Genomic DNA, 23,647 nt, shown 5'->3' on the forward strand with positions numbered 1-23,647 from the left:
AAGTAATTGAAAGGAAAAGAATTTGCAGGGCAATGGCGATCGGGCGGGGGAGTAGGCCGGCATGGACTCGATGGGCCGAATGGCCTCCTTCCATGCTGTAACTTTTCTATGATTCTATGCTGTATCGTAGCCTTGGGCGAAACGATGTTGTATTTAGGTTCTAAGGGGACTGCAGTAAATATCAGAAACCACACTCCAGTTCCTGGACTGCCCTTGAACAACGCCATTGAGATTTATCAGTTTATTTAGAGTATGGAGTGGTATAGATAGAAAGTGACGTAACTTTGGCGATGATAGCAGAATCAGAAATTACAGCACAGATGGAAGCCAATTGCACAGCAGCCAGCTCCAACTGAAGCTGTCTGCCCTATTCCCTTTCGCCTGCTCTTTCTCTCTGAACTTTTATATCCTTCAATTTCTTTTAGAACTGACAAGTCCTAAATTAATGAGACCAGAGGTTAGAATCTGTTGTTTTCCACAGAAGTGTAGATATCTGGAAGGGGCTCCTAGACAAAAGCACTTCGAGGGTTTGTCTAACGCCTTTAGAAAAAGAGCTGGAAAAATATTCAAGAACACGAGAGATGTTTCTGAAACATTGTTACTGTCCTGGTGGGACCATAGAAATATATTCTGCATAATATTTTCCCTGCAATTTGTTTTTAATCTCTCTAATGCGCATTGTTATGTTGGCTTAGTAATATCCTTGAGTTTCAATAGATTAATTTTATTGGTCAGAGAAATTTCACCAAGCTTGATCTCAGAAATTTTACTGGCGCTTAGTTACCTCCCTCAAGTGATTAAGTAAATTGGATAGAGTCCGCGACAGATGAAACTAAATGCTTACATAACTGTCACTGTACTCTAAAAGTAATTAACCGTGTGAAGTGCTTGAGCCATTTCAATGTGATAGTGTTATGTAAATGCAGGTGTTATTAATGATCTGTAAAAAGAGTGGGTCCAATTGTCCAGATTGCCATTTCTTTTTCCATTTGTTATTGAGACTGGAGCCTGCAACCATGAAAGAGTGGTGTGTATTACTGTTGGACCTGATCTCTTCAGCTCTTGTTAAGTTACTATGGGGTGGTTCATAGTTGAGTCTACTTATTTGAACATATAGTAAGTATCCTGCAGAAAAGATAAGTATATGCATTGTCCAGCGTATTTTGTGTAGCTGTTCTAAATAGCTGTTCAATTGTTAGAACTGCATACCTATGAACAGAAGAGAAAAACACTGTGGTAGAGCAGTTCGTACTCAAGGGAAAACACATTTTTAAAAAAACTGGGTCGGTCCTGTGTTCTGCAAATGTACGCGTAATTGATGGTGTGGCATAAAACCTGTGCGGATTTCAGCTGCTGTTATGAAAACTGTAGATTTCACAGCAAAATGGTACAAAAATTCTCACCTAGCTTCAAAAGTTCACATTCAGTTTTTCAAAGGCAACTCACCTGGGACTAAAGTATATGATCAGTGTTAAAAAGATTGTTACAGTTGTACATATGCATGTTAATTGAGTGGGCTGTAACTGAAACTTTTTGGGCTTTTAACCTTTGAGTTTAATTGTTGTTGGAGGCCAATCATCTCAGCCCCAGGACATTGCTGCAGGAGTTCCTCAGGGCAGTGTCCTAGGCCCAACCATCTTCAGCTGCTTCATCAATGACCTTCCCTCCATCATAAGGTCAGAAATGGGGATGTTTGCTGATGATTGCACAGTGTTCAGTTCCATTTGCAACCCCTCAGATAATGAAGCAATCCATGCCCGCATGCAGCAAGACCTGGACAACATCCAAGCTTGTGCTGATAAGTGGCAAGTAACATTCGCGCCAGACAAGTGCCAGGCAATGACCATCTCCAACAAGAGAGTGTCTAACCACCTCCCCTTGATATTCAACGGCATTACCATCGCCGAATCCCCAACAATCAACATCCTGGGGGTCACCATTGACCAGAAACTTAACTGGACCAGCCATATAAATAATGTGGCTGCAAGAGCAGGTCAGAGGTTGGGTATTCTGCGGCGAGTGACTCACCTCCTGACTCTCAAGCTTTTCCACCATCTACAAGGCACAAGTCAGGAGTGTGATGGAATACTCTCCACTTGCCTGGATGAGAGCAGCTCCAACAACACTCAAGAAGCTTGACACCATCCAGGACAAAGCAGTCTGCTTGATTGGCACCCCATCCACCCTCCTAAACATTCACTCCCTTCACCACCGGCACACTGTGGCTGCAGTGTGTACCATCCAGAGGATGCACTGCAGCAACTCGCCAAGGCTTCTTTGACAGCACCTCCCAAACCCGCGACCTCTACCACCTAGAAGGACAAGGACAAGGGCAGCAGGCACGTAGGAACAACACCACCTGCACGTTCCCCTCCAAGTCACACACCATCCTGACTTGGAAATATATCACCGTTCCTTCATTGTCACTGGGTCAAAATCCTGGAACTCCCTTCCGAACCGCTTACCACCACCTTCTCAAGGGCAATTAGGGATGGGCAATAAATGCTGGCCTTGCCAGCGACACCCACATCCTATGAACGAATTTTTTTAAAAATTAATCTGTCGGATTTTGCCATCTGAACAATTAGGAGCCAGATCAGTGGGGAATTGAGTATTATTGTTGACGAAAGGGTTAATATTAAGTCGACAAATAGGCCAGTTACATTGCATTTTTTGTGGTGTTGTGAAGTTGTTCTGGGTTTGTAACGACTTGGTCTGCATTGTGGCTGCAGCTAAACTGGTGTTACACCAATTTGAGAAAGCTGTCTGCAAAGCAAACTTTTTTAAAGTTTAAACGTTCCCCGACTGTTTGCTGGTCTGCCTTTGTTTTTAATCTTTGTAAAGAGTCAGCTGGCTTTTTATTAACATAAAAAATGTCACCACAATTTGATGTTCAGCAGAGCTGTGTGTGTCCATTCAAGTATGCATATGGTCTTTGCTGACTTGAGAGTAGTGTGGAGCCAGCAATGTAATTGCTGCAGGCTCACACTCCTATCAAGTGGCCCTACATAATAACCTCATATATATCTATATCTATAACCTCCACCCCATTTGTCTGTCTCTTTCCCTTTCCTTGCGCTCTCCTCGCCCGCCACCGTACTGTTCATCGCTTCTCTGTGTACTTGCTTCCCTCTTCTGGTTCTCTCCGTTCTCTATTTCTGAAGTGTCTGTGCTATCTTTCCATTTATGGCTCCCCTGTCCTGCCCCCATCCTTCTGTCTCCTCCCTTTATTCGTGCTCTCTTCTCGTTCCCATCTTCTCCTTCCCCCGCCCCCCCCCCCCCACCCCATGCTTTTCTCTAACTCAAGCCATAAAACTTCATAACCTTCACGTTCTGAATTCACTGAAACTGAGAGGCACTGGAATAAAAGCCACTAATGTGACTGATGTGTGGTTCAAGTGTGAACTCCCATGTCATTATCACTAACTGGTATTTTACGGAACAACTGCGATAGATTTAAGAATCTGAAATGTTGGAAGAGAACCTTGATTTTTTTTCAAATGCAGATGATGAAGAAGATAAAGTTTAAACCAGTCACATTCTATATCCCAATCAGATTTCCTTTCTTTTAATACCTATTTTATCTCTGAACTAGTATTCGATATCTCAAAAAAAATCACCACAATTTGATAACTGGGCAACCTCCTACTTTTGTTTTTCCAACTTGTGTGGATATCCATCGAGGCAATTTGAGAAAACGTAGATCGCTTTCCATTAGTGGTAATCAGACATAATAACGAGTCCTCTTTCGCCACAGACAAATTCTATTGCTTCTGCTCCAGCTGTGGTGGATTTCTTGGTGCCATTCTGTATACTGACTAACGTATTGGACAACTTTGGAAGTAGCACGTGTTGTTCAATGCCTACTCATTTAACCATCCTTATACAGCATAGAGGAGTTCATGGAGGGGTCAAATAAGCCGGAGTAGGCGAGCAACAAGAAAGAAAGCACACTTGCCTATTTTCTGTACATCATTCTTCCCGTGACTCAATGTGGCTGCCTCTCCCAATACCAACATAATTGGCAGTGAAGTATCAGTTTTGCATGAGGGGACTCGTTGACCACATGAGGAAATGGTCACGACTGCCGCCAAGCAACTTGACCCTTGAGGTTCAGGGGCGCATACCTTCACAGAGAACCTGACTAAAATTGATTAAGCCTATACAGGAGTGAGTTGCCAGTCGATGGAGAGGGTTCACTTAGGCAAGGGACCTTTTTATGCTTGTTTGTTTAATAGGACATGAATGTTCAACCTATTCTCGCCCTAAGGATCTCAAACATTCTGAAGAAAAAATAGATTGTAACTGTAAATTATTTCAGTACAGTATTAAGGGGATTGAGTAGTGAATCTAGGGACATATGCCTTCGCACAGAATCTGACCAAAAATAATTGAGGTTCAATATACAAGGAGTAAGCTGCTAGTACAGTTTTTTTTAATTTGGACTTGCTGAAACATCTAGAGTATTGACACAGCACTTCTCAGCAGCACAAAGCCTTTTCCCAATTACAATATCTTCCTGCCTGCCCAATCTAGATGATTTCCTTATTTGAGCTGCCCCTCCATATTGGGCACAATCACAAGAAGACACTGAATTTCTACAAACAATTGAGCTACTTGCATTTCAAGAGTTCCCCAACTTAAGCCAGCACTGGATCTGCTCTTCATGGGTGCCAGGTTTTAGTCTTGATACCACTCCATTTCCTTACACCACATTGTTTGAGTATTGTTCTCTATGTAAGAGGCAAGATTGAGGCATGATTATATTTGTACATCCTGGTGTTGAGGGTAGTAGCTACGTACATGACATTTGATGCAAGACCATAACGTTCCGGAGACATGCTCCATTGACCAAGAACATTGGTGCCAACCAGAAGGAGCCAGCACCTTTTTTAGATGGTCGAAAAAAGCAAATGTATTGAGTCAAATGAAGTCTGAGCTCTGCTGCCTTGTCAACTTGGTGAACCACACCTTGTAGAATCTGATGCCCATCTTCAACATGTGTGGGCTTAGCCATATTTGTTTTTGCACATAAATGTTAGTGTAATTAGCTCCACTGATCCTTAAGGAATAAGTCCATAAGTTTGAGCACCTTAATGCACATCACCATCACAGTGAGGTTTAAAAATACGGGAGGTACTCATTTCAAGGCAACTTTCAAATCAAATTTTCTGAAATTCTGCTGCAGGAGTCAAGAGAGTTAGCGTTAGATCTCAGTCTCCTAGGTGGGAATGTTCTCATGGTCTGAGCAGAGAAGGCACCAACTTTTGTGCTGCCAAACTGACTGACTAAAACTTGGCACTCAGATCTCTTGGAACTGGGTTGACCATAGATAATTAATTTGTCTGTGGAACATGATGGTTTCCTTTGCTGAAATTGTAGTTAAATCATCTGTGAAATGCTGAAGAATGTGGATTGTAAGATTGGATCAATATTGTGGAATTTCATTTGATCACCGTCGAAAGTTAGTCTAATGCCAGTTATGGGCAAACTCTCAATAATTCAAGATCAAATTAGTGAGCGTTTAGATATGCCATGTACAAAGATTTTCTGAAGGCAATTGATAGTGTCTCACAGGAGCTTGTTACAAAAATTTCGGCATATGGTATGAGGAAATGTAGCAGCATGGATTTTAAGTTGGTTAATGGACAGGAAACAAAGGGTTGGGATTAATGGTTGTTGCTTAGATTGAAAATGATGTATTGGATACATTCTTTGCTATTTTTTTTACTTCAGATTTTTTGGCTTTCATATCTTCGATCACTTTCAAGTCCCAATTCCCTGCTTTTGGATGTCTTCACTAGCCTTACTATTTAGGTAAATTTTTGGTAATGTGTCTGGGATAATGAACAGAAAACCATGCTTGTTAATTATTCATAAACTACTGAAATTATTTCTACTCTGCCACAGGATCTCTCTCCAGTCCTTCTACAGGATAAAACATTTCATTAGACCTCACTCTAGTTTTAAATTAAAGAAATTTATCAATGAACAAGCAAATATGTAACAGTATTATGTCTCCTTAGAGAAGAAAACAATAAAAGGCCACAGCCTGTATGCCAATGTGTTCCTCTATAAATAACCTCCAAATATACATACACAGCTTCTCTCCTCCTTGCCTCCTTTATCAGCTGTGGAATTAGCTAAATTTCCATAACTTTGTGATTTAAATTTTTTGAATTCAACCCCACTCAAAGATTTCTCTCAGTTAGCTCCTTTTATACCTCTCGACCTGTTGCTGAGACTTATTAGAAATTCATTACTGCCAATCTCGTAAAAAAGAACAGGTTGTTTTATTCATAAGTGAGTCAATCATGAAGTCTGTACACATTTGAAATCTGGTGCTTGACTCACTTTTGAATCTGTTGCTAAGGAGACAATAAGAGCAAATTTTGTGAAAATGTAATATGGCTAAGACTGAGAGCAGGTGCCTTTTTAAACTCCCATAATGTGCCTGGTTTAAAGGGACAGCTATCAGGCTAAAACAAGGAAGAACTACTTCATATTTGTTACAATACCCCAGAGGTCATTGCTGGGTAAAATTTTGTTTTCAATATATAGATGATTTGAGAAAAAGAAAGTACAACATTGAATTTGCTGGTGACATAAAAGCAAATTTGGCTAACAGCAAAAGAAAAAGATTAGTGAAGGCAAACGTTAGGTCCCTTAGTCAGAAACGGGAGAATTTATAATGGGGAACAAGGAAATGGCGGAGCAATTAAACAAATACTTTGATTCTGTCTTCATGGAAGAGGACACAAATAACTTCATAGAAATGCTCGGGAACCAAGGGAGTAGTGAGAAGGAGGAATTAAAGGAAATTAGTATTAATTAAAAAAAAATAGTGCTGGAGAAATTAATGGGACTGAAAGCCGATAAGTCCCCAGGGCCTGATAATCTGCATCCCAGAATACTAAAAGAGGTAGCCATGGAAATAGTGGATGCATTAGTTGTCATCTTCCAAAATTCTATAGATTATGGAACAATTCCTGCAGATTGGAGGATGGCAAATGTAACCCCACTATTTGAAGGAGGGAGAGAGAAAACAGGGAACTACAGACCAGTTAGCCTAACATCAGTAGGGAAAATGCTAGAGTCTATTATAAAGGATGTGATAACAGGACACTTAGAAAATATCAATGGGATTAGACAAAGTCAACATGGATTTATGAAAGGGAAATCATGTTTGACAAACCTACTGGAGTTTTCTGAGGATGTAACTGGTCGAATAGATAAAGGAGAACCAGTGGATGTGGTTTATTTGGATTTTCAGAAGGCCTTTGATAAGGCCCCACATAAGAGGTTGGTGTGCAAAATTAAAGCACATGGGATTGGGGGCAATATACTGGCATGGATTGAAAATTGGTAAACAGACAGGAAACAGAGAGTAGGAATAAATGGGTCTTTTTTCTGGTGGCAGGCGGTGACTAGTGGGGTACCGCAGGGATCAGTGCTTGGGGCCCCAACTATTCACAATATATATCAATGATTTGGATGAGGGAAACCAAATGTAATATTTCCAAATTTGCTGACGACACAAAACTAGGTGGGATTGTGAGTTGTGAGGAGGATGCAAAGAGGCTTCAAGGCGATTTAGACAAGTTGAGTGAGTGGGCAAATACATGGCAGATGCAGTATAATGTGGATAAATGTGAAGTTATCCACTTCAGAAGGAAAAACAGAAAGGCAGAATGTTATATAAATGGTGATCGATTGGGGAATGTTGATGTACAAAGGGACCTGGGTGTCCTTGTCAACCAGTCACTGCTTGCTGCACCTGCATGTTTGCTTTCATTTAGGAAGGCAAATGGTATGTTGGCCTTCATTGCAAGAGGATTTGAGTACAGGAACAAGGATGTCTTACTGCAGTTATACAGGATCTTGGTGAGACCATACCCTGGAGTATTGTGTGCAGTTTTGGTCTCCTTACCTAAGAAAGGATATACTTGCCATAGAGGGGAGTACAGCGAAGGTTCAGCAGACTGATTCCTGGGGTGGCAGGATTGTCATATGTGGAGAGATTGGGTCGACTTGGCCTGTATTCACTCGAGTTTAGAAGAATGAGAGAGGATCTCATTAAAACACATCAAATTCTGACAGGGCTAGACAGATTGGATGCAGGGAGGATGTTTCCCCTGGCTAGGAGGTCCAGAATGAGGGGTCACAGTCTCAGGATATGGGGTAGGACATTTAGGACTGAGATGAGGAGAAATTTCTTGACTCAGAGGGTGGTGAACCTGTGGAATTCTCTACCATAGAAGGCTGTGGAGGCCAAGTCACTGAATATATTTAGGAAGGAGCTAGATAGATTTCTAGACACAGAAGGCATCAAGGGGTATGGGGAGAGAGCGGGAATATTGTATTGAGATAGGGGATCAGCCATGAGTGGCTGAGCAGGTTCGAATGGCCTACTCCTGCTCCTATTTTCTTTGTTTCTATCTGTGAGAGACTTTTGGAAGACCTAGATTAACGGAATGGGCAGGCAGGTGATGTGCAATATAATGTGAAAAAGTGTGAGGTGTTTTGGGAGGAAAAACAAGGAATAAGACTATACACTCAATGGAAAGATACTGGCAGTGTAGTTGAGCAGGGGCAGATAAAGCAATTAAAAAAAAAAAAGGGCCAGTAGCATTTTGGGTTTTATAAATAGGGCCATAGAGTACAAGAGCAAAGAAGTAATAAATTTGTACGTGGCAATGGTTAGGTCACAGTGAGAGCACTGCAATTTTGGGTGCCCCATTTCAGAAAGGATGTTAAAACCATTGAAAGCATATAGTGTCAGTACACCAGGATGATATCAGAGATCAGACACTATTTCCACTGGCACAAAGAAAGATGAAAGGGGATTTAATACAAGTTTTTAAAGTTATTAAGGGTTTTCATGACAAGGAGTCATCAACTGAGTACTAAATGAGTACTTTGCATCTGTCTTTACCAAGGAAGAAGATGCTGCCAGAGTCTCAGTAAAGGAAGATATAGTTGAGCTACTGGATGGGCTAAAAATTGATAAAGGAGTGGTACTAGAAAGGCTAGCTGTACTTAAAGTAGATAAGTCACCCGGTCTGGATGGGATGCATCCTAGGTTGCTGAGGGAAGTAAAGGTGGAAATTGCGGAGGTACTGACCATAATCTTCCAAGCATCCGTAGATACGGGGGTGGTGCCGAGGACTGGAGAATTGCAAATGTTACACCCTTGTTCAAAAAAGGGTGTAAGGATATACCCAGCAACTATAGGCCAGTCAGTTTAACCTCAGTGGTGGGGAGACTTTTGGAAACGATAATCCGGGACAGAATTAAGTCACTTGGACGAGGGTGGATTGATTAGGGAAAGCCAGCACAGATTTGTTAAAGGCAAATCGTGTTTAACTAACTTGATAGAGTTTTTTGTTGAGGTAACAGAGAAGGGTAGATGAGGGCAATGCAGTTGATGTGATGTATATGGACTTTCAAAAGGTGTTTGATGTGCCGCCCGATAGGCACATCAAGATTGCGACTCATGGAATAAAGGGGGCAATAGCAACATGGATACAGAATTGGCTAAGTGACAGAAACAGTAGTGGTGAGTGGTTGGTTGTTTTTCGGACTGGAGGGATGTGAACAGTGGTGTTCCCCAGGGGTCGGTGCTGGGACCACTGCTTTTCTTGAGGTGTGTGTTGTGTGTGGTGTGTGTGTATTAATGACTTGGACTTGGGTATACATGGCACAAGTTCAAAATTTGCAGATGAAACAAAACCTGGAAGGGTAGTAATTGGTGAGGAGGATAGTGGTAGACATCAGGAGGATATATACAGGCTGGTGGCATGGGCAGACACGTGGCAGATGAAATTTAATGCAGAAAAATGCGAAGTGATACATTTCGGTAGGAAGAACGAGCAGATGCAATATAAACTAGAGGGCATAACTCTAAAAAGAGTACAGGAACAGAGATCTCTGGCCAATGTGCACAAATTGTTGAAGGTGGCAGGGCAGGTTGTGAAAGTGGTTAAAAAAGCATACAGGATCCTAGGCTTTATGAATAGAGGAAAAGTATGGAAGACGTGATGAACCTTTACAAAACACTGGTTTGGCCACAACTGGAGTATTGTGTCCAGTTCTGGGCACCGCACTTCAGGAAAGATGTGAAGGCCTTAGAGAATGTGCAGAAGAGATTTCCCAGAATGATTCCAGGGATGAGGGACTTTAGTTACGTGGATAGACTGGAGAAGCTGGGGCTGTACTCCTTGGAACATAGACGGTTGTGAGGAGATTTGATAGAGGTATTCAAAATCATGAAGGGTCTAGACAGAGTAGAGAGAGAGAGAAACTGTTCCCATTGGCAGAACCAGAGGACATAGATTTAAGGTGATTGGCAAAAGAACCAACAGTGACGTGAGGAAAAACTTTTACACAGTGAGTGATTAGGATCTGGAATGCGCTGCCTGAGGGGGTGGTGGAGGCAGATTCAACCATAGCCTTCAAAAGGGAACTGGATAAGTACTTGAAAGGACAAAATTTGCAGGGCTACGGGGATAGGGCGGGGGAGCGAGACTAGCTCGATTGCTCTTGCTGGCACGGACTCAATAGGTCGAATGGCCTCCTTCCATGTTGTAACCTTTCTATGATTCTAATTTAAAATCCTTACTAGGAGTGAGGAGAGAGAGAGAGAGAGGTTAGAAGAAATTTCTTTGTGCAGATAGTTGTTGGAACATGGAATGTTGTGCTGCAGAGGATAGTCGAGGCAGAGGCCATTGCATCTTTTCAGGGAAAAATGGATAAACATTTGAAGCAGATGATTATGCAAGTCTGTGGGAAGAGGGCGGGGCAGTGGCATTAGTTTTGGATTGCTCTAACAAAGAGCTGGCACGAACACAGTGAGCAGAGTGGCCTCCCTTTGTGTTGTAAACGTCTGTGGTTAGGTAGAAATTTCAGAGCTTTTTCTTTGAGCTTTTATTTGTGGTTGTTTGCCTCTCTTAGGAGATTCTGTGAGTTAGGTGGTAAATTGTTTGTGGTCTGGAGAGGATAGATTGAATGGCCTTCTCTTGTTCCATATATTCTCATGCAGGCAGGACCCATAGTCTGAAGTGGATGGGCCAATTTGGCACAGTTTTCTTCAGAGCGTCTCTTTGACCGTTTGATTCTGGAGAGGGCCAGTCTTACAAATCAAGTCCCTTTGGTTGTAGACACTGGTTTCTCTGAAGTTTGCTTTGCCATATAATATGAATGTTTTCGTTTGGCTGAGTTGGCAGCACTTTACATCTGAGTGAGCACGTAATCTAGGCTGACACTGCAGAACTGAGGAAGTGCAGCATAGTCGGAGGTGTTGTCCTTCAAATTATTAGCTAAATTAAGGCCCTGTCTGCCTTTTCAGGTGGACATAAAATATTCCATGGCATTATTTGAAGACGACCAGAGAGTTCCCTGGCAACATTTGTTGCACTATCTGCTTTTTTTTCTGTTTTTGATTCGAAACCTTCAATGAAACACTACACACACCTTCGTCCCCCTGAGGTCATGCTTTATTTTTTTAAATGTAAATTCCACAGTAATACAAATCATATACTAAATGAGTATATCTATTATTCATGACCTGTTACAAAGTAACATGTAGTACCATATTCAAGCAATATTAGTTATATTGTATCAGTTATAGTTTTCCTCCAACAAGCTGTATCCATAAACTAAACAGATTGCTAATTGCCAAATCTGGAAGGCACCAGAAGATGTTCCACCTTGACTGTAACTGTCAGCTTTCTTATCAAGAAAGTGCAGACTCAGCTATGCTTCTCACCGTCCCTCTCAAGTCCAGAAGCTATAGCCTACCTGATTTTCGGCACACCTGCCAATTAAATCATTATGATGAAGGAAAGTTACAAAACAAACAACCACAAGCGGTAACATTAGTGGACCAATAAAGGCTGCCTTTCTAATTGTAAACAATTTTACAACACCCAAGTTATAGTCCAACAATTTTATTTGGAAATCACATGCTTTCGGAGGCTTCCTCCTTCCTCAGGTGAATGTGGAAATGAAATCCTCGAACCTTTCGCATTTATAAATCACAGAACAATACCTGGTGATTACAGATAGTCTTTCCAACTGCCTGTTGCCAAGGCAATCAAAGTGTTCAGACAGAGAGGTGTTACCTACAGGGCCACCGAATATACAAACAACCAAAAAAAAAGAGAGAGAGGGGCAGAAACATAGAAACATCCGGAAGGAAGAGAGAGACAGCAAATGACCCGTTATATTAAAAACAGATAACTTTTGTTCGCTGGTGGGGTTACGTGTAGCGTGACATGAACCCAAGATTCCGGTTGAGGCCGTCCTCATGGGTGCGGAACTTGGCTATCAATTTCTGCTTGACGATTTTGCGTTGTCGTGTGTCTCGAAGGCCGCCTTGGAGTACGCTTACCCGAAGGTCGGTGGCTGAATGTCCTCCGACTGGGAGGGAACCCTCCTGTCTGGCGATTGTTGCGCGGTGTCCGGTCATCCGTTGTCGCAGCGTCTGCATGGTCTCGCCAATGTACCATGCTCTGGGGCAGCCTTTCCTGCAACGTATGAGGTAGACAATGTTGGCCGAGTCACAGGAGTATGAACCGTGCACCTGGTGGGTGGTGTCCTCTCGTGTGATGGTGGTATCTGTGTCGATGATCTAGCAAGTCTTGCAGAGGTTACCGTGGCAGGGTTGTGTGGTGTCGTGGACGCTGTTCTCCTGAAAGCTGGGTAATTTGTTGAGAACAATGGCCTGTTTGAGGTTGGGTGGCTGTTTAAAGGCGAGTAGTGGAGGTGTGGGGATGGCCATAGCGAGGTGTTCGTCGTCATTGATGACATGTTGAAGGCTGCGGAGAACATGGCGTAGTTTCTCCGCTCCGGGGAAGTACTGGACAACGAAGGGTACTCTGTTGGTTGCGTCCCGTGTTAGTCTTCTGAGGAGGTCTATGCGATTTTTCGCTGTGGCCCGTCGGAACTGTCGATCGATGAGTCGAGCGTCATATCCCGTTCTTACTAGGGCGTCTTTCAGCGTCTGTCGGTGTCCATCGCGTTCCTCCTCGTCTGAGCAGACCCTGTGTATTCGCAGGGCCTGTCCATAGGGGATGGCCTCTTTGACGTGGTTAGGGCAGACAACCTCACGATGCTCCACTTTTCGAGCTTCCACCGTTGTCTACCTCATACGTTGCAGGAAAGGATGCCCCAGAGCATGGTACATTGGCGCGACCATGCAGACCCTGCGACAACGGATGAACGGACACCGCGCAACAATCGCCAGACAGGAGGGTTCCCTCCCAGTCGGAGGACATTCAGCCACCGACCTTCGGGTAAGCGTACTCCAAGGCGGCCTTCGAGACACACGACAATGCAAAATCGACGAGCAGAAATTGATAGCCAAGTTCCGCACCCATGAGGACGGCCTCAACCGGGATCTTGGGTTCATGTCACGCTACACGTAACCCCACCAGCGACCAAAAGTTATCTGTTTTTAATATAATGGGTCATTTGCTGTCTTTTCCTTCCGGATGTTTCTATGTTTCTGCCTCTTTCTTTGGTTGTTTGTATATTCGGTGACCTCTCTGTCTGAACACTTTGATTGCCTTGGCAACGGGCAGTTGGAAAGACTATCTGTAATCACCAGGTATTGTTCTGTGATTTATAAATGCGAAAGGTTCGAGGATTTCATTTCCACATTCACCTGAGGAAGGAGGAAGCCTCCAAAAGCATGTGATTTTCAAATAAAATTGTTGGACTATAACTTGGTGTTGTAAAATTGTTTACAATTGTCAACCCCAGTCCATCACCGGCATCTCCACATCATTTCTAATTGTAGGAATTTTACCACTATCACCTATCTGCATTCCTTTCACGGGTGGCCTTATAGGATTATTTTTGTAAAATGTGTCATTAGACAGCTAGTGTTAATAAAGTTAGCTACAATTCAAGAGTTTTGATGGTCTGCATAGTATTTTAATTCAAAATCTAATAGTCTCTATCTTAAACATGTAAATATATAAAATAAACCTGATCTGTCTGGTGATTACATTTTCATTTGAAATCTAATTTACTAACTCAATAATTCCTGAATCAGCACCAATAAAACAGATTAACTGGTAATTCATTTCATCAGTTGTTTGTGGGACCTTCCTGTGCACAAATTGGCTGCCTTGTGTGCCGAAGTTTACAGCAGTGGCTACACTTGGTATCAGAATATTTAGTGTACTATTCTACCCAACCTCACTTCTTTGCAATAATTATTGACTCTCTGTTTCATAGAAGTTTATGTGGCAGTCATTGCATCACCGGTAATTGGTGGGAAATTCCAGTTCACAATCATTTATTGGTACAAGTTTATGCAAGACATGTGGAAAATTAAACCACTTGAAAATAGCCAGTGACGTTTACCGAGGATCTGAATCTTGTTTTGCCTAGATTTGTCTATTCGATTCACGTTGTCATTTTTTTTACTTTTAAGAATGTTAAATTGCTGGTTATTGGAAAGTTAGTGTCGTGCTGAAATGGCGGAATCACCTTCCATATGGTGTTTGGATAGAACACTCCTGGTACTAGGTCCAAAGTTTGGACTCAAAATTTGAAATTTCGTTTTATTGATTTACAGATCCCCATGCTCTTTTTTTTAGACTTGAGTGCCCACATTCTAAGTAACTGTTCTGTTAGCAAAATCTTAGATAAAGCTATTACTTAACATTGTGTCAACTAGGTAGTACAATAGAATACGTGTCTATATTCTTTCGCTGGTCCACCAGATCTGCTTATGTTATTGGTACTACTTAAACGAACATTCAAAAATGATTCTCTTGACACTGCCCACAAGACTTTTTTGAATAATTTGTGTGCTTTCATGAAGTATTATTGTCTTGGTTTCATAACTTTGTCATCCTGTTGTCTGAACTGGCCTTTCATATTAAGGTGTGAGTGACTAATTTCTGTACTTTTGCATAATTCATTTGTATGCAGAGCTTCAACAAATGAAGAATATTAGACTACATGTTAGATTATCTATTTTAGGTGTTGCCTTCCTCTTTGATTGTAGTTCAACCTACAGATACAAAGCTTTCTCTGCAGTGACAGTGGTAGAAACTTGGAGCTTCCTTTTTATGCACATTTAACTTCTCTGTTCCCCAACATGGTCTACTTGCTGCCACCTACTGTCAAAAGAAGTGAGGTACATTTCCAGAACAAGGCTACATTTACAGCAGACTGGATTAAACCCTTTGGGCCAGATTTTGCTGAAAAAATAACAGCGTTTGAACGACGCACGCCATTATTAATGCGCAAATCAGCCAGCAACTTGTAGTGAGGACGAGAGATACTCAACAAATTGAGAATCGCCACAAGCTGCTGGCCGATTTATGCCGCCCCACTGTTGGTTCGCGAAATTGGCATCTCACGCGTAACCTCCCTGAGATTTTCATGAATTCACTACATTTCCACATTAATTGCTAATTAAACTCGCCACAGAAAGTTAAGTCTAGCAGTTAACAGCGTAAGTACCCTTCTAACAATGTGATCATTGTTAATGACTGCCAATCAACCTCTCCTGCCCAGAAAGTGAATAATTATAAGTGTGGAGTCTCATTCCTTCAGGTTGTGAATTGTATTTGGAGATTTTTTTAAATGTCAAATTTTAAATTAAAAAAAAATTTCTTACTTTTCCTTTGTCTCTTTCTTCTCTCTCTCTCTCTCTCTCTCTCTCTCTCTCTCTTCATCCAATCTTTCCCTCTTTATTTCTCTCTTTGTACCTGATTTGAGTTTGAATTAACCCACTCTAACTCGCAGTCCTTCTCCAGCCTTCCTCTATTTATTTCTCAATCCTAAATCTCATAGGAAGGCGAATGGTATGTTGGCCTTCATTGCAAGAGGATTTGAGTACAGGAGCAAGGATGTCTTACTGCAGTTATACAGGGCCTTGGTGAGACCACACCTGGAGTAATGTGTGCAGTTTTGGTCTCCTTACCTAAGAGAGGATATACTTGTTATAGAAGGGAGTGCAGCAAAGGTTCACCAGACTGATTCCTGGGATGGCAGAACTGTTGTGTGAGGAGAGATTGGGTCGACTCGGCCTGTATTCACTCGAGTCTAGAAGAATGAGAGGGGATCTCAATGAAACGTATAAAATTCTGACAGGGCTAGAATGAATGCAGGGAGGATGTTTCCCCTGGCTGGGGGTGGGGGGTGGGGGGGTTCAGAACCAGGATACGGGATAAGATATTTAGGACTGAGGAGAAATTTCTTCACTCAGAGGGTGGTGAAGCTGTGGAATTCTCTACCACAGAAGGCTGTGGAGGCCAAGTCACTGAATATATTTAAGAAGGAGCTAGATAGATTTCTAGAAACAGAAGGCATCAAAGGGTATGGGGAGAGAGTGGGAATTTGCTATTGAGGTAGAGGATCAGCCATGATATTGAATGGCGGAGCAGGCTCAAAGGGCTGAATGGCCTACACCTGCTCCTATTTTCTATGTTTGTGTTTCATTGGTTAAGGAGATACACTATTTGTCCCGTTGTTCACGAAGGTCCCAGATTCCCTGATGCACTCGCTGTGCCGTTATCAGCTCTCACTTCCAGCAACTTTGAAGGCCAAAAATTTAAAAACCTAAATGCACGACCAAGTCTAACGGGACTCACCGCGAGGTGCCCCGCTCCAGCAAAACCTGGTCCATTGTGTGTCATGACATAATCTTAAAGCAACAATCTACTAATGTGCTCCTCTCCCTTAAATTTGGATGACCATTCAAGAAGTGAGGAGGACAGAACCTGCTGTAGATAATCTAACATGGAGGCAAGTTCTTTTTTGAGTGGAGAAAGGCAGCTCAAATAGGCACTGGGATTTTAAAAAATTTGTTCATGGGATGTGGGCGTCGCTGGCAAGGCCAGCATTTATTGCCCAATTTATTTATTGCCTAATTGCCTTTTTAGAAGGTGGTTGTGAGCCACCGCCTTGAACTGCTGCAGTCCGTGTGGTGAAGGTTCTCCCACAGTGCTGTTAGGTAGGGAGTTCCAGGATTTTGACCCAGCGACGATGAAGGAATGGCAACATATTTCCAAGTCGGGATGGTGTAAGACTTGGAGGGGAACGTGCAGGTGGTGATGTTCCCATGTACCTGCTGCCCTTCACCTAGGTGATAGAGGTCTCTGGTTTGGGAGGTGCTGTCGAAGAAGCCTTGGCGAGTTGCTGCAGCGCATCCTGTGGATGGTACACACTGCAGCCACGGTGTGCTGGTGGTGAAGGGAGTGAATGTTTAGGGTGGTGGATGGGATGCCAATCAAGCGGACTGCTTTGTCCTGGATGGTGTCAAGCTTCTTGAGTGTTGTTGGAGCTGCACTCATCCAGGCAAGTGGAGAGTATTCCATCACACTCCTGACTTGTGCCTTGTAGATGGTGGAAAGGCTTTGGGGAGTTAGGAAGTGAGTCACTCGCTGCAGAATACCCAGCCTTTGACCTGCTCGTGTAGCCACAGTATTTATGTGGCTGGTCCAGTTAAGTTTCTGGTCAATGGTGACCCCCAGGATGTTGATGGTGGGGGATTGGGTGATGGTAATGCCGTTGAATGTCAAGGGGAGGTGGTTAGACACTCTCTTGTTGGTGATGGTCATTGGTGCCAGACAAGTGCCAAGCAATGTTACTTGCCACTTATCAGCCCAAGCCTGGATGTTGTCCAGGTCTTGCTGCATGCGGGCACGGACTGCTTCATTATCTGAGGGGTTGCGAATGGAACTGAACACTATGCGATCATCAGCGAACATCTCCATTTCTGACCTTATGATAGAGGAAAGGTCATTGATGAAGGTGGTTGGGTCTAGAACACTGCCCTGAGGAACTCCTGCAACAATGTCCTGGGGCTGAGATGATTGGCCTCCAACAACCACTACCATCTTCCTTTGTGCTAGGTATGACTCCAGCCACTGGAGAGTTTTCCCCCTGATTCCCATTGACTTCAATTTTACTAGGGCTCCTTGGTGCCACACTCAGTCAAAAGCTGTCTTGATGTCCAGGGCAGTCACTCACCTGACCTCCTGGAATTCAGCTCTTTTGTCCATGTTTGGACCAAGGCTGTAATGACGTCTGGAGCCGAGTGGTTCTGGTGGAACCCAAACAGAGCATCGGTAAGCAGGTTATTGGTGAGTAGGTGCTGCTTGATAGCACAGTCGACGACACCTTCTATCACTTTGATGATTGAGTGTGGACTGATGGGGCGGTAATTGGCCGGATTGGATTTGTCCTGCATTTTGTGGACAGGACAAAACTAGGCAATTTTCCACATTGTCTGGTAGATGCTAGTGTTGTAGCTGTACTCGAACAGTTTGGCTAGAGGCGCGGCTAGTTCTGGAGCGCAAGTCTTCAGCATTACAGCCGGGATGTTGTCTGGGCCCATACCCTTTGTTGTATCCAGTGCACTCGGCTGTTTCTTGATATCACGTGGAGTGAATCGAACTGGCTGAAGACTGGCTTCTGTGATGGTGGGGATATCGGGAGGAGGCCGAGATGGATCATCCACTCGGCACTTCTGGCTGAAGATGGTTGCAAACGTTTCAGCTTTGTCTTTTGCACTCACGTGCTGGACTTTGCCATCTTTGAGGATGGGGATGTTTACAGAGCTTTCTCCTCCCGTTAGTTGTTTAATTGTCCACCAACATTCACGACTGGATGTGGCAGGACTGCAGAGCTTTGATCTGATCCGTTGGTTGTGGAATCGCTTAGCTCTGTCTATAGCATGTTGCTTCCACTGTTTAGCATGCATGTAGTCCTGTGTTGTACCTTCACCAGGTTGGTACCTCATTTTTGGGTATGCTTGTTGCAGCTCCCGGCATGCTCTTCTACACTCCTCATTGAACCAGGGTTGATCCCTTGGCTTTTTGGTAATGGTAGAGTGAGGAATACGCCAGGCTATGAGGCTACAGATTGTACTGGAATACAATTCTGTTGCTGCTGATGGCCCACAGCGCCTCATGGATGCCCAGTTTTGAGCTGCTAGATCTGTTTTGAATCTATCCCATTTAGCATGGTGGTCGTGCCACACGGCACGTCGGATCGTGTCCTCAGTGTGAAGACAGGACTTCGTCTCCACAGGGACTGTGCCGGTCGTCAATCCTACCAATACCGTCATGGACGGATGCATCTGCGACAAGTAAATTGATGAGGATGAGGTTGATCTAAAACTCCTGCAAAATGTCACAGTCCCTTATCCTTGCCAAATTCCACTGACTCACCAGGCCCATGAGAATTGACTTTAAGCTCCTTCCCTTCAAATCCCTCCTCGATTTCACTCCACCCTAACCTGAAAAATATCCTATACATACCCTTCTGCACTTCCAACGTTGGCTTTCTCCTCCTTGCCCACTAGTGCACCATTGGTGCCTGCTCCTTCAGTCACTATGGCCCTATCCTCTGGAACACACTTCTCAACACGTGTTTTATTTCCAACACCTTCTTTAACTTTTCCCCACCTTCAAAAGCCGCCTTAAGATCCATCTATTCAGTTGTACTTTTGCTCTTCCCAACAGCCTCCTACTTGTTTTTTTATTCTTTGCCCACTGTCATGTAAAATACCTTAGCATGTCTCTGCACTCGAGGACTGCTATAGAAATGCTGCTTGTGATATTCAAAAAGAACATAGTTATAATAACTTGGCATGGACCTCATTTTAAATTTTTACCTCCCTGACATTTCGCCAATCCAAGTTTCATACGTTTCATCAGTGTCTGCATTTGCTCTTGCTGCTTATCACTAGTATTGGGAATACTCTTCTCTCCTCCACCCCCAGTTCCACCCCAAACAGCTAATTTTAAAATATATCTATATTTACAGTGACAGGTGTTCCGATTATGAAAATGTACTATTTTATACAGTTAAGTGTGTTGGTTTTAGGGAATGAATGGAGTGGGAAATTTAATCCCTGTTAGCACACTTGAATAAAGTAAATATTCAGTGGTTTGTGCCCACTTTTGCAGTTTCTGTCTTAACAAGTTTCCATTAGCAACCCATGTCTTATTCTCTGGCACAATGAATTAGCATAGCCCCAGTCTAATAAGTAACTTTGATCGTGGTGAATTGTTTACTGGAAAATGTGTAGGAAGGCCATGACATGTTCTGTCGATTTGGTTTGTGGAAAATATCACACTTTTATACAGGCTGAATTACAGTTCTGAATTTATTTTTAATAAAATGAGACATAGAAGCACAAACTTCAGGAAAATACCGTAAAGTACAATCGGCGATCTATATTGCATACTGCCTAGTTTGACTGTTGAGAGTCTAATTCTTTCTCTTGATGAGCTAGTGTCTCTGGTACATAAATACACACTGCATTTTGAACTTTATCCAACCCACTTCATCTGTAATGGCACGTGGAACAGAAATTGATTTATTACTGTGAGCTGATATTTATACATTGGAGTCCTTTTAATATGGAAGCACCCTTTTGAACAAGCAGACTTCAAGTAGAATAACATCTTAGTAAAAAGTGGGATGATGATCCACGAATTGTGTCTCCTCTTGCCTGGTGTTCACACTTTTCAGCCAGACTGGTTTTAATGTCCTCCGTTTCACCATGATGGGTTCATGTAAAATAGTCCTGTGGAGTTTCCCATAAAAACAGACAATGGGCTGTATTTTGGGCAGCCAGACATGGATACGAAACAGCAAAATTACATTTAGGTCAGATGTTGGCATTGAATGAGTTGACAAGGTAACCATTTGATGAACCCTATTAACAGGTGACTGAAATGGACAAAGTGCTGTTAATTAAACTGAACAGTGACCAGGGCTATTTGTATTGCAGCCAGCCAAGGCCGTTCACTGATTAGCTTTGCCACAGAACAAAACAAATTTTGTAAAAATATCCCGGAGGTACAGTTGATGGATGCGTTTTAATACGGATTTACCCTAAATATTTAGCAGCATGTAAAACCAATGGCAAAAATTCCTATTTTTGTCGCACCACGACATGGGTAATTTCACAACAGTATATTTTGCATTTTGATGATGCTGGAATGTTGCTAGAGTCTTCAAAAGGGTTAATTGCTTAAAGTACTGCCAACTTCACAATATGAACTTGAAGAAATTGTATTTTAAGACAAATCTTGTATGGATTACTATCCTAGTTCAGTAAAGTTTGAGGTTTCTATCGATTTAAATTTATGAATTAAATTATACCTTTACTGAACTGCATTTTTGTTTTGCCTTTCAGTGAGGGTAATCGAAACCTTGAGCATTTAAACATTTCCTGGTGTGATCAGGTGACCAAGGATGGGATAGAAGCTCTAGTGGGAGGATGTAGTGGTCTGAAGGCCATGTTTTTGAGAGGGTGCACACAGGTTGGTAATTTTCTTTTGCCAATTTTTAAAGTAAACCACATTCTTCCATATCCATTCATACTCCACATATAAATGAATACACTGCCATACAGTGGGACGGAATGACTGAGGCACTGCCCCTTTTAAGGATCTGGAGCAAATGGGGCCCAGAATATCCACCTACTTTCCCCTATCCTTGCCCTATGTATTGGTATCATTTTCAGTATTCGCCTCAGTTCCTTTTCTTCTGTGATTTTTGTCAGTTTAATTCATTCACGTTAGTTTGTGCTCTCATTGTTTCTTCGAAGTTTGTGAAAGTTTAGACACTAAGGTTTCAATTTTCTGTATGATTGACTTGCAAAGTTGAAAAACAATGTCAGCTTCCAACATTTTCTTGTTCTAAGATGATTGTTTTGGTGAACTCATTATCAACTTTGGTCAGTGCTGATACTTTGTTTCAAATTGTTGTAAGTCCCACCCAGTGACCAATACCAACAAAGTTTCTCCAAGTTTGAATCAGACCCTTCAGAGATATTTAATAATGCTGGACCAAAATTGTTCAAATCTGTTTGAATTTCCTCAAGGGGGAGAAGGTGTTTGTTTTCCAGGAGTCATGCAACCTCCAGCTCAGGCTTCTATACTTGTTTCCATGCTGATCAATGCCAGCGCAGTCACCTAAGGTAGTTGAAGCATCATGATTGATGCAATCTATCAGATTGCCCAACTAACGTTACTCTTTGTGACTATTGATAACATCAACGAAGTCGGCACACTGTTGGATATTATACTTATGCTAGTTAACTCCAAACTAGAGGTTGAGATTTCACACCGATTGGAGCCCCAGAAATTGATCTTGGCTGCTGGCAACTACCAACAAGCAGAGGAACAAGTTAATGATCACTGATCTGCCTCTAAAACATTCTAAAGGAAAGCTTCTCCATCTCTTCAGCTACATAAGCTTCAGCTTCTCTTGGTAGGCCTCCAACAGTTTCATAGCATGGCAGCCCTATGTATGTGGACAAACATATTGACATTGCCATTTGTGGTTGAAAAATCCATGCCTATCCTCTGGTTGTCCCAACAGAGGTTACTTGACTAGTTTCATTGCAAGTTGACTACGGCTAGTAGATTCAATTAATCAAAATTAATTAAACTGAACCTTTGGAAATAAATCTATGGGGAAAATCTCCTTTTTAGCATCATAGAATGATACAGCACAGAAGGAGGCCGTTCGGCCCATCGTGCCTGTTCCGGCTGTTTGAAAGAGCTATCCAATTAGTCCCTTTCCCCATAGCTCTGCAAATTTTTCCCCTTCAAGTATTTATCCAATTCCCTTTTGAAAGTTGTTATTGAATCTGATTCCGCCATCCTTTGAGGCATTGCATTCCAGATCATAACGCGCTGCGTAAAAAAAAAAATCTTCCTCCTGTCACCTCTGGTTCTTTTCCCAATTGCCTTAAATCCGTGTCGTCTGGTTACCGACCCTTCTGCTACTGGACACAGTTTCTCCTTATTTACTTTATCAAAGCCCTTCATGATTTTGAACACCTCTATTAAATCTCCCCGTAACCTTCTCTGCTCTAAGGAGAACAACCCCAGCTTCTCTAGTCTCTCCACGTAATTGAAGTCCTTTATCCCCTGGTATCATTCTAGTAAATCTCCTCTGCCCTCTCTAAGGCTTTGACAAACTTCCTAAAGTGTGGTGCCCAGAATTGGACACCATACTCCAGCTGGGACCTAACCAGTGATTTATAAAGGTTTAGCTTAACTTCCTTGCTTTTGTACTCTGTGCCTGTGTTTATAAAGCCCAGGATCCCGTTTGCTTTTTAACAGCCTTCTCAACTTCTCCTGCCACCTTCAAAGATTTGTGTACGTACACTCCAGGTGCCTCTGTTCCTGCACCCCTTTCAAAATTGTACCATTTTGTTTATATTGCCCCTCCTCATTCTTCCTACCAAAACGCAGCACTTCACCCTTCTGTGTTAAATTGCATCTGCCCATTTCATCAGTCTGTCAGTCCTCCCGAAGTCTGTTACTATCCTTGTCGATGCTTATTATATTTCCAAGTTTTGTGCCCTGAAATTATGTCCTCTATGCCCAAGTCCAGGTCATTAATATGTATCAAAAAGAGCAGTGGTCCTAATACCGACCCCTGGGGGCACAGCTGTATATTTTTTTTTTATTCGTTCATGGGATGTGGGCGTCGCTGGCAAGGCCGGCATTTATTGCCCATCCCTAATTGCCCTCGAGAAGGTGGTGGTGAGCCTGAAAAACTGCCATTCACCACTATCTGCTTCCTGTCTCTCAGCCAATTTCGCATCCATGCAGCTACTGCCCCTTTAATCCCATGGGCTTCAATTTTG

The 23,647-nt window shown here is 42.7% G+C and overlaps 1 protein-coding gene across 3 annotated transcripts in view; it reads left to right on the top strand.

The window, feature by feature from the left end:
* Positions 1–23,647, top strand: part of fbxl2 (F-box and leucine-rich repeat protein 2) — a 180,942-nt gene that overhangs the window by 91,362 nt on the left and 65,933 nt on the right. For all 3 annotated transcript variants that reach the window (XM_067981069.1, XM_067981076.1, XM_067981083.1), the window contains one exon: positions 21,179–21,305. In XM_067981069.1, the coding sequence (XP_067837170.1) occupies positions 21,179–21,305 (127 nt within the window). The remainder of the gene's footprint in view (positions 1–21,178; positions 21,306–23,647) is intronic.

Source organism: Heptranchias perlo, chromosome 3, assembly GCF_035084215.1.
Source record: "Heptranchias perlo isolate sHepPer1 chromosome 3, sHepPer1.hap1, whole genome shotgun sequence".
Taxonomy (NCBI): Eukaryota; Metazoa; Chordata; class Chondrichthyes; order Hexanchiformes; family Hexanchidae; genus Heptranchias; species Heptranchias perlo.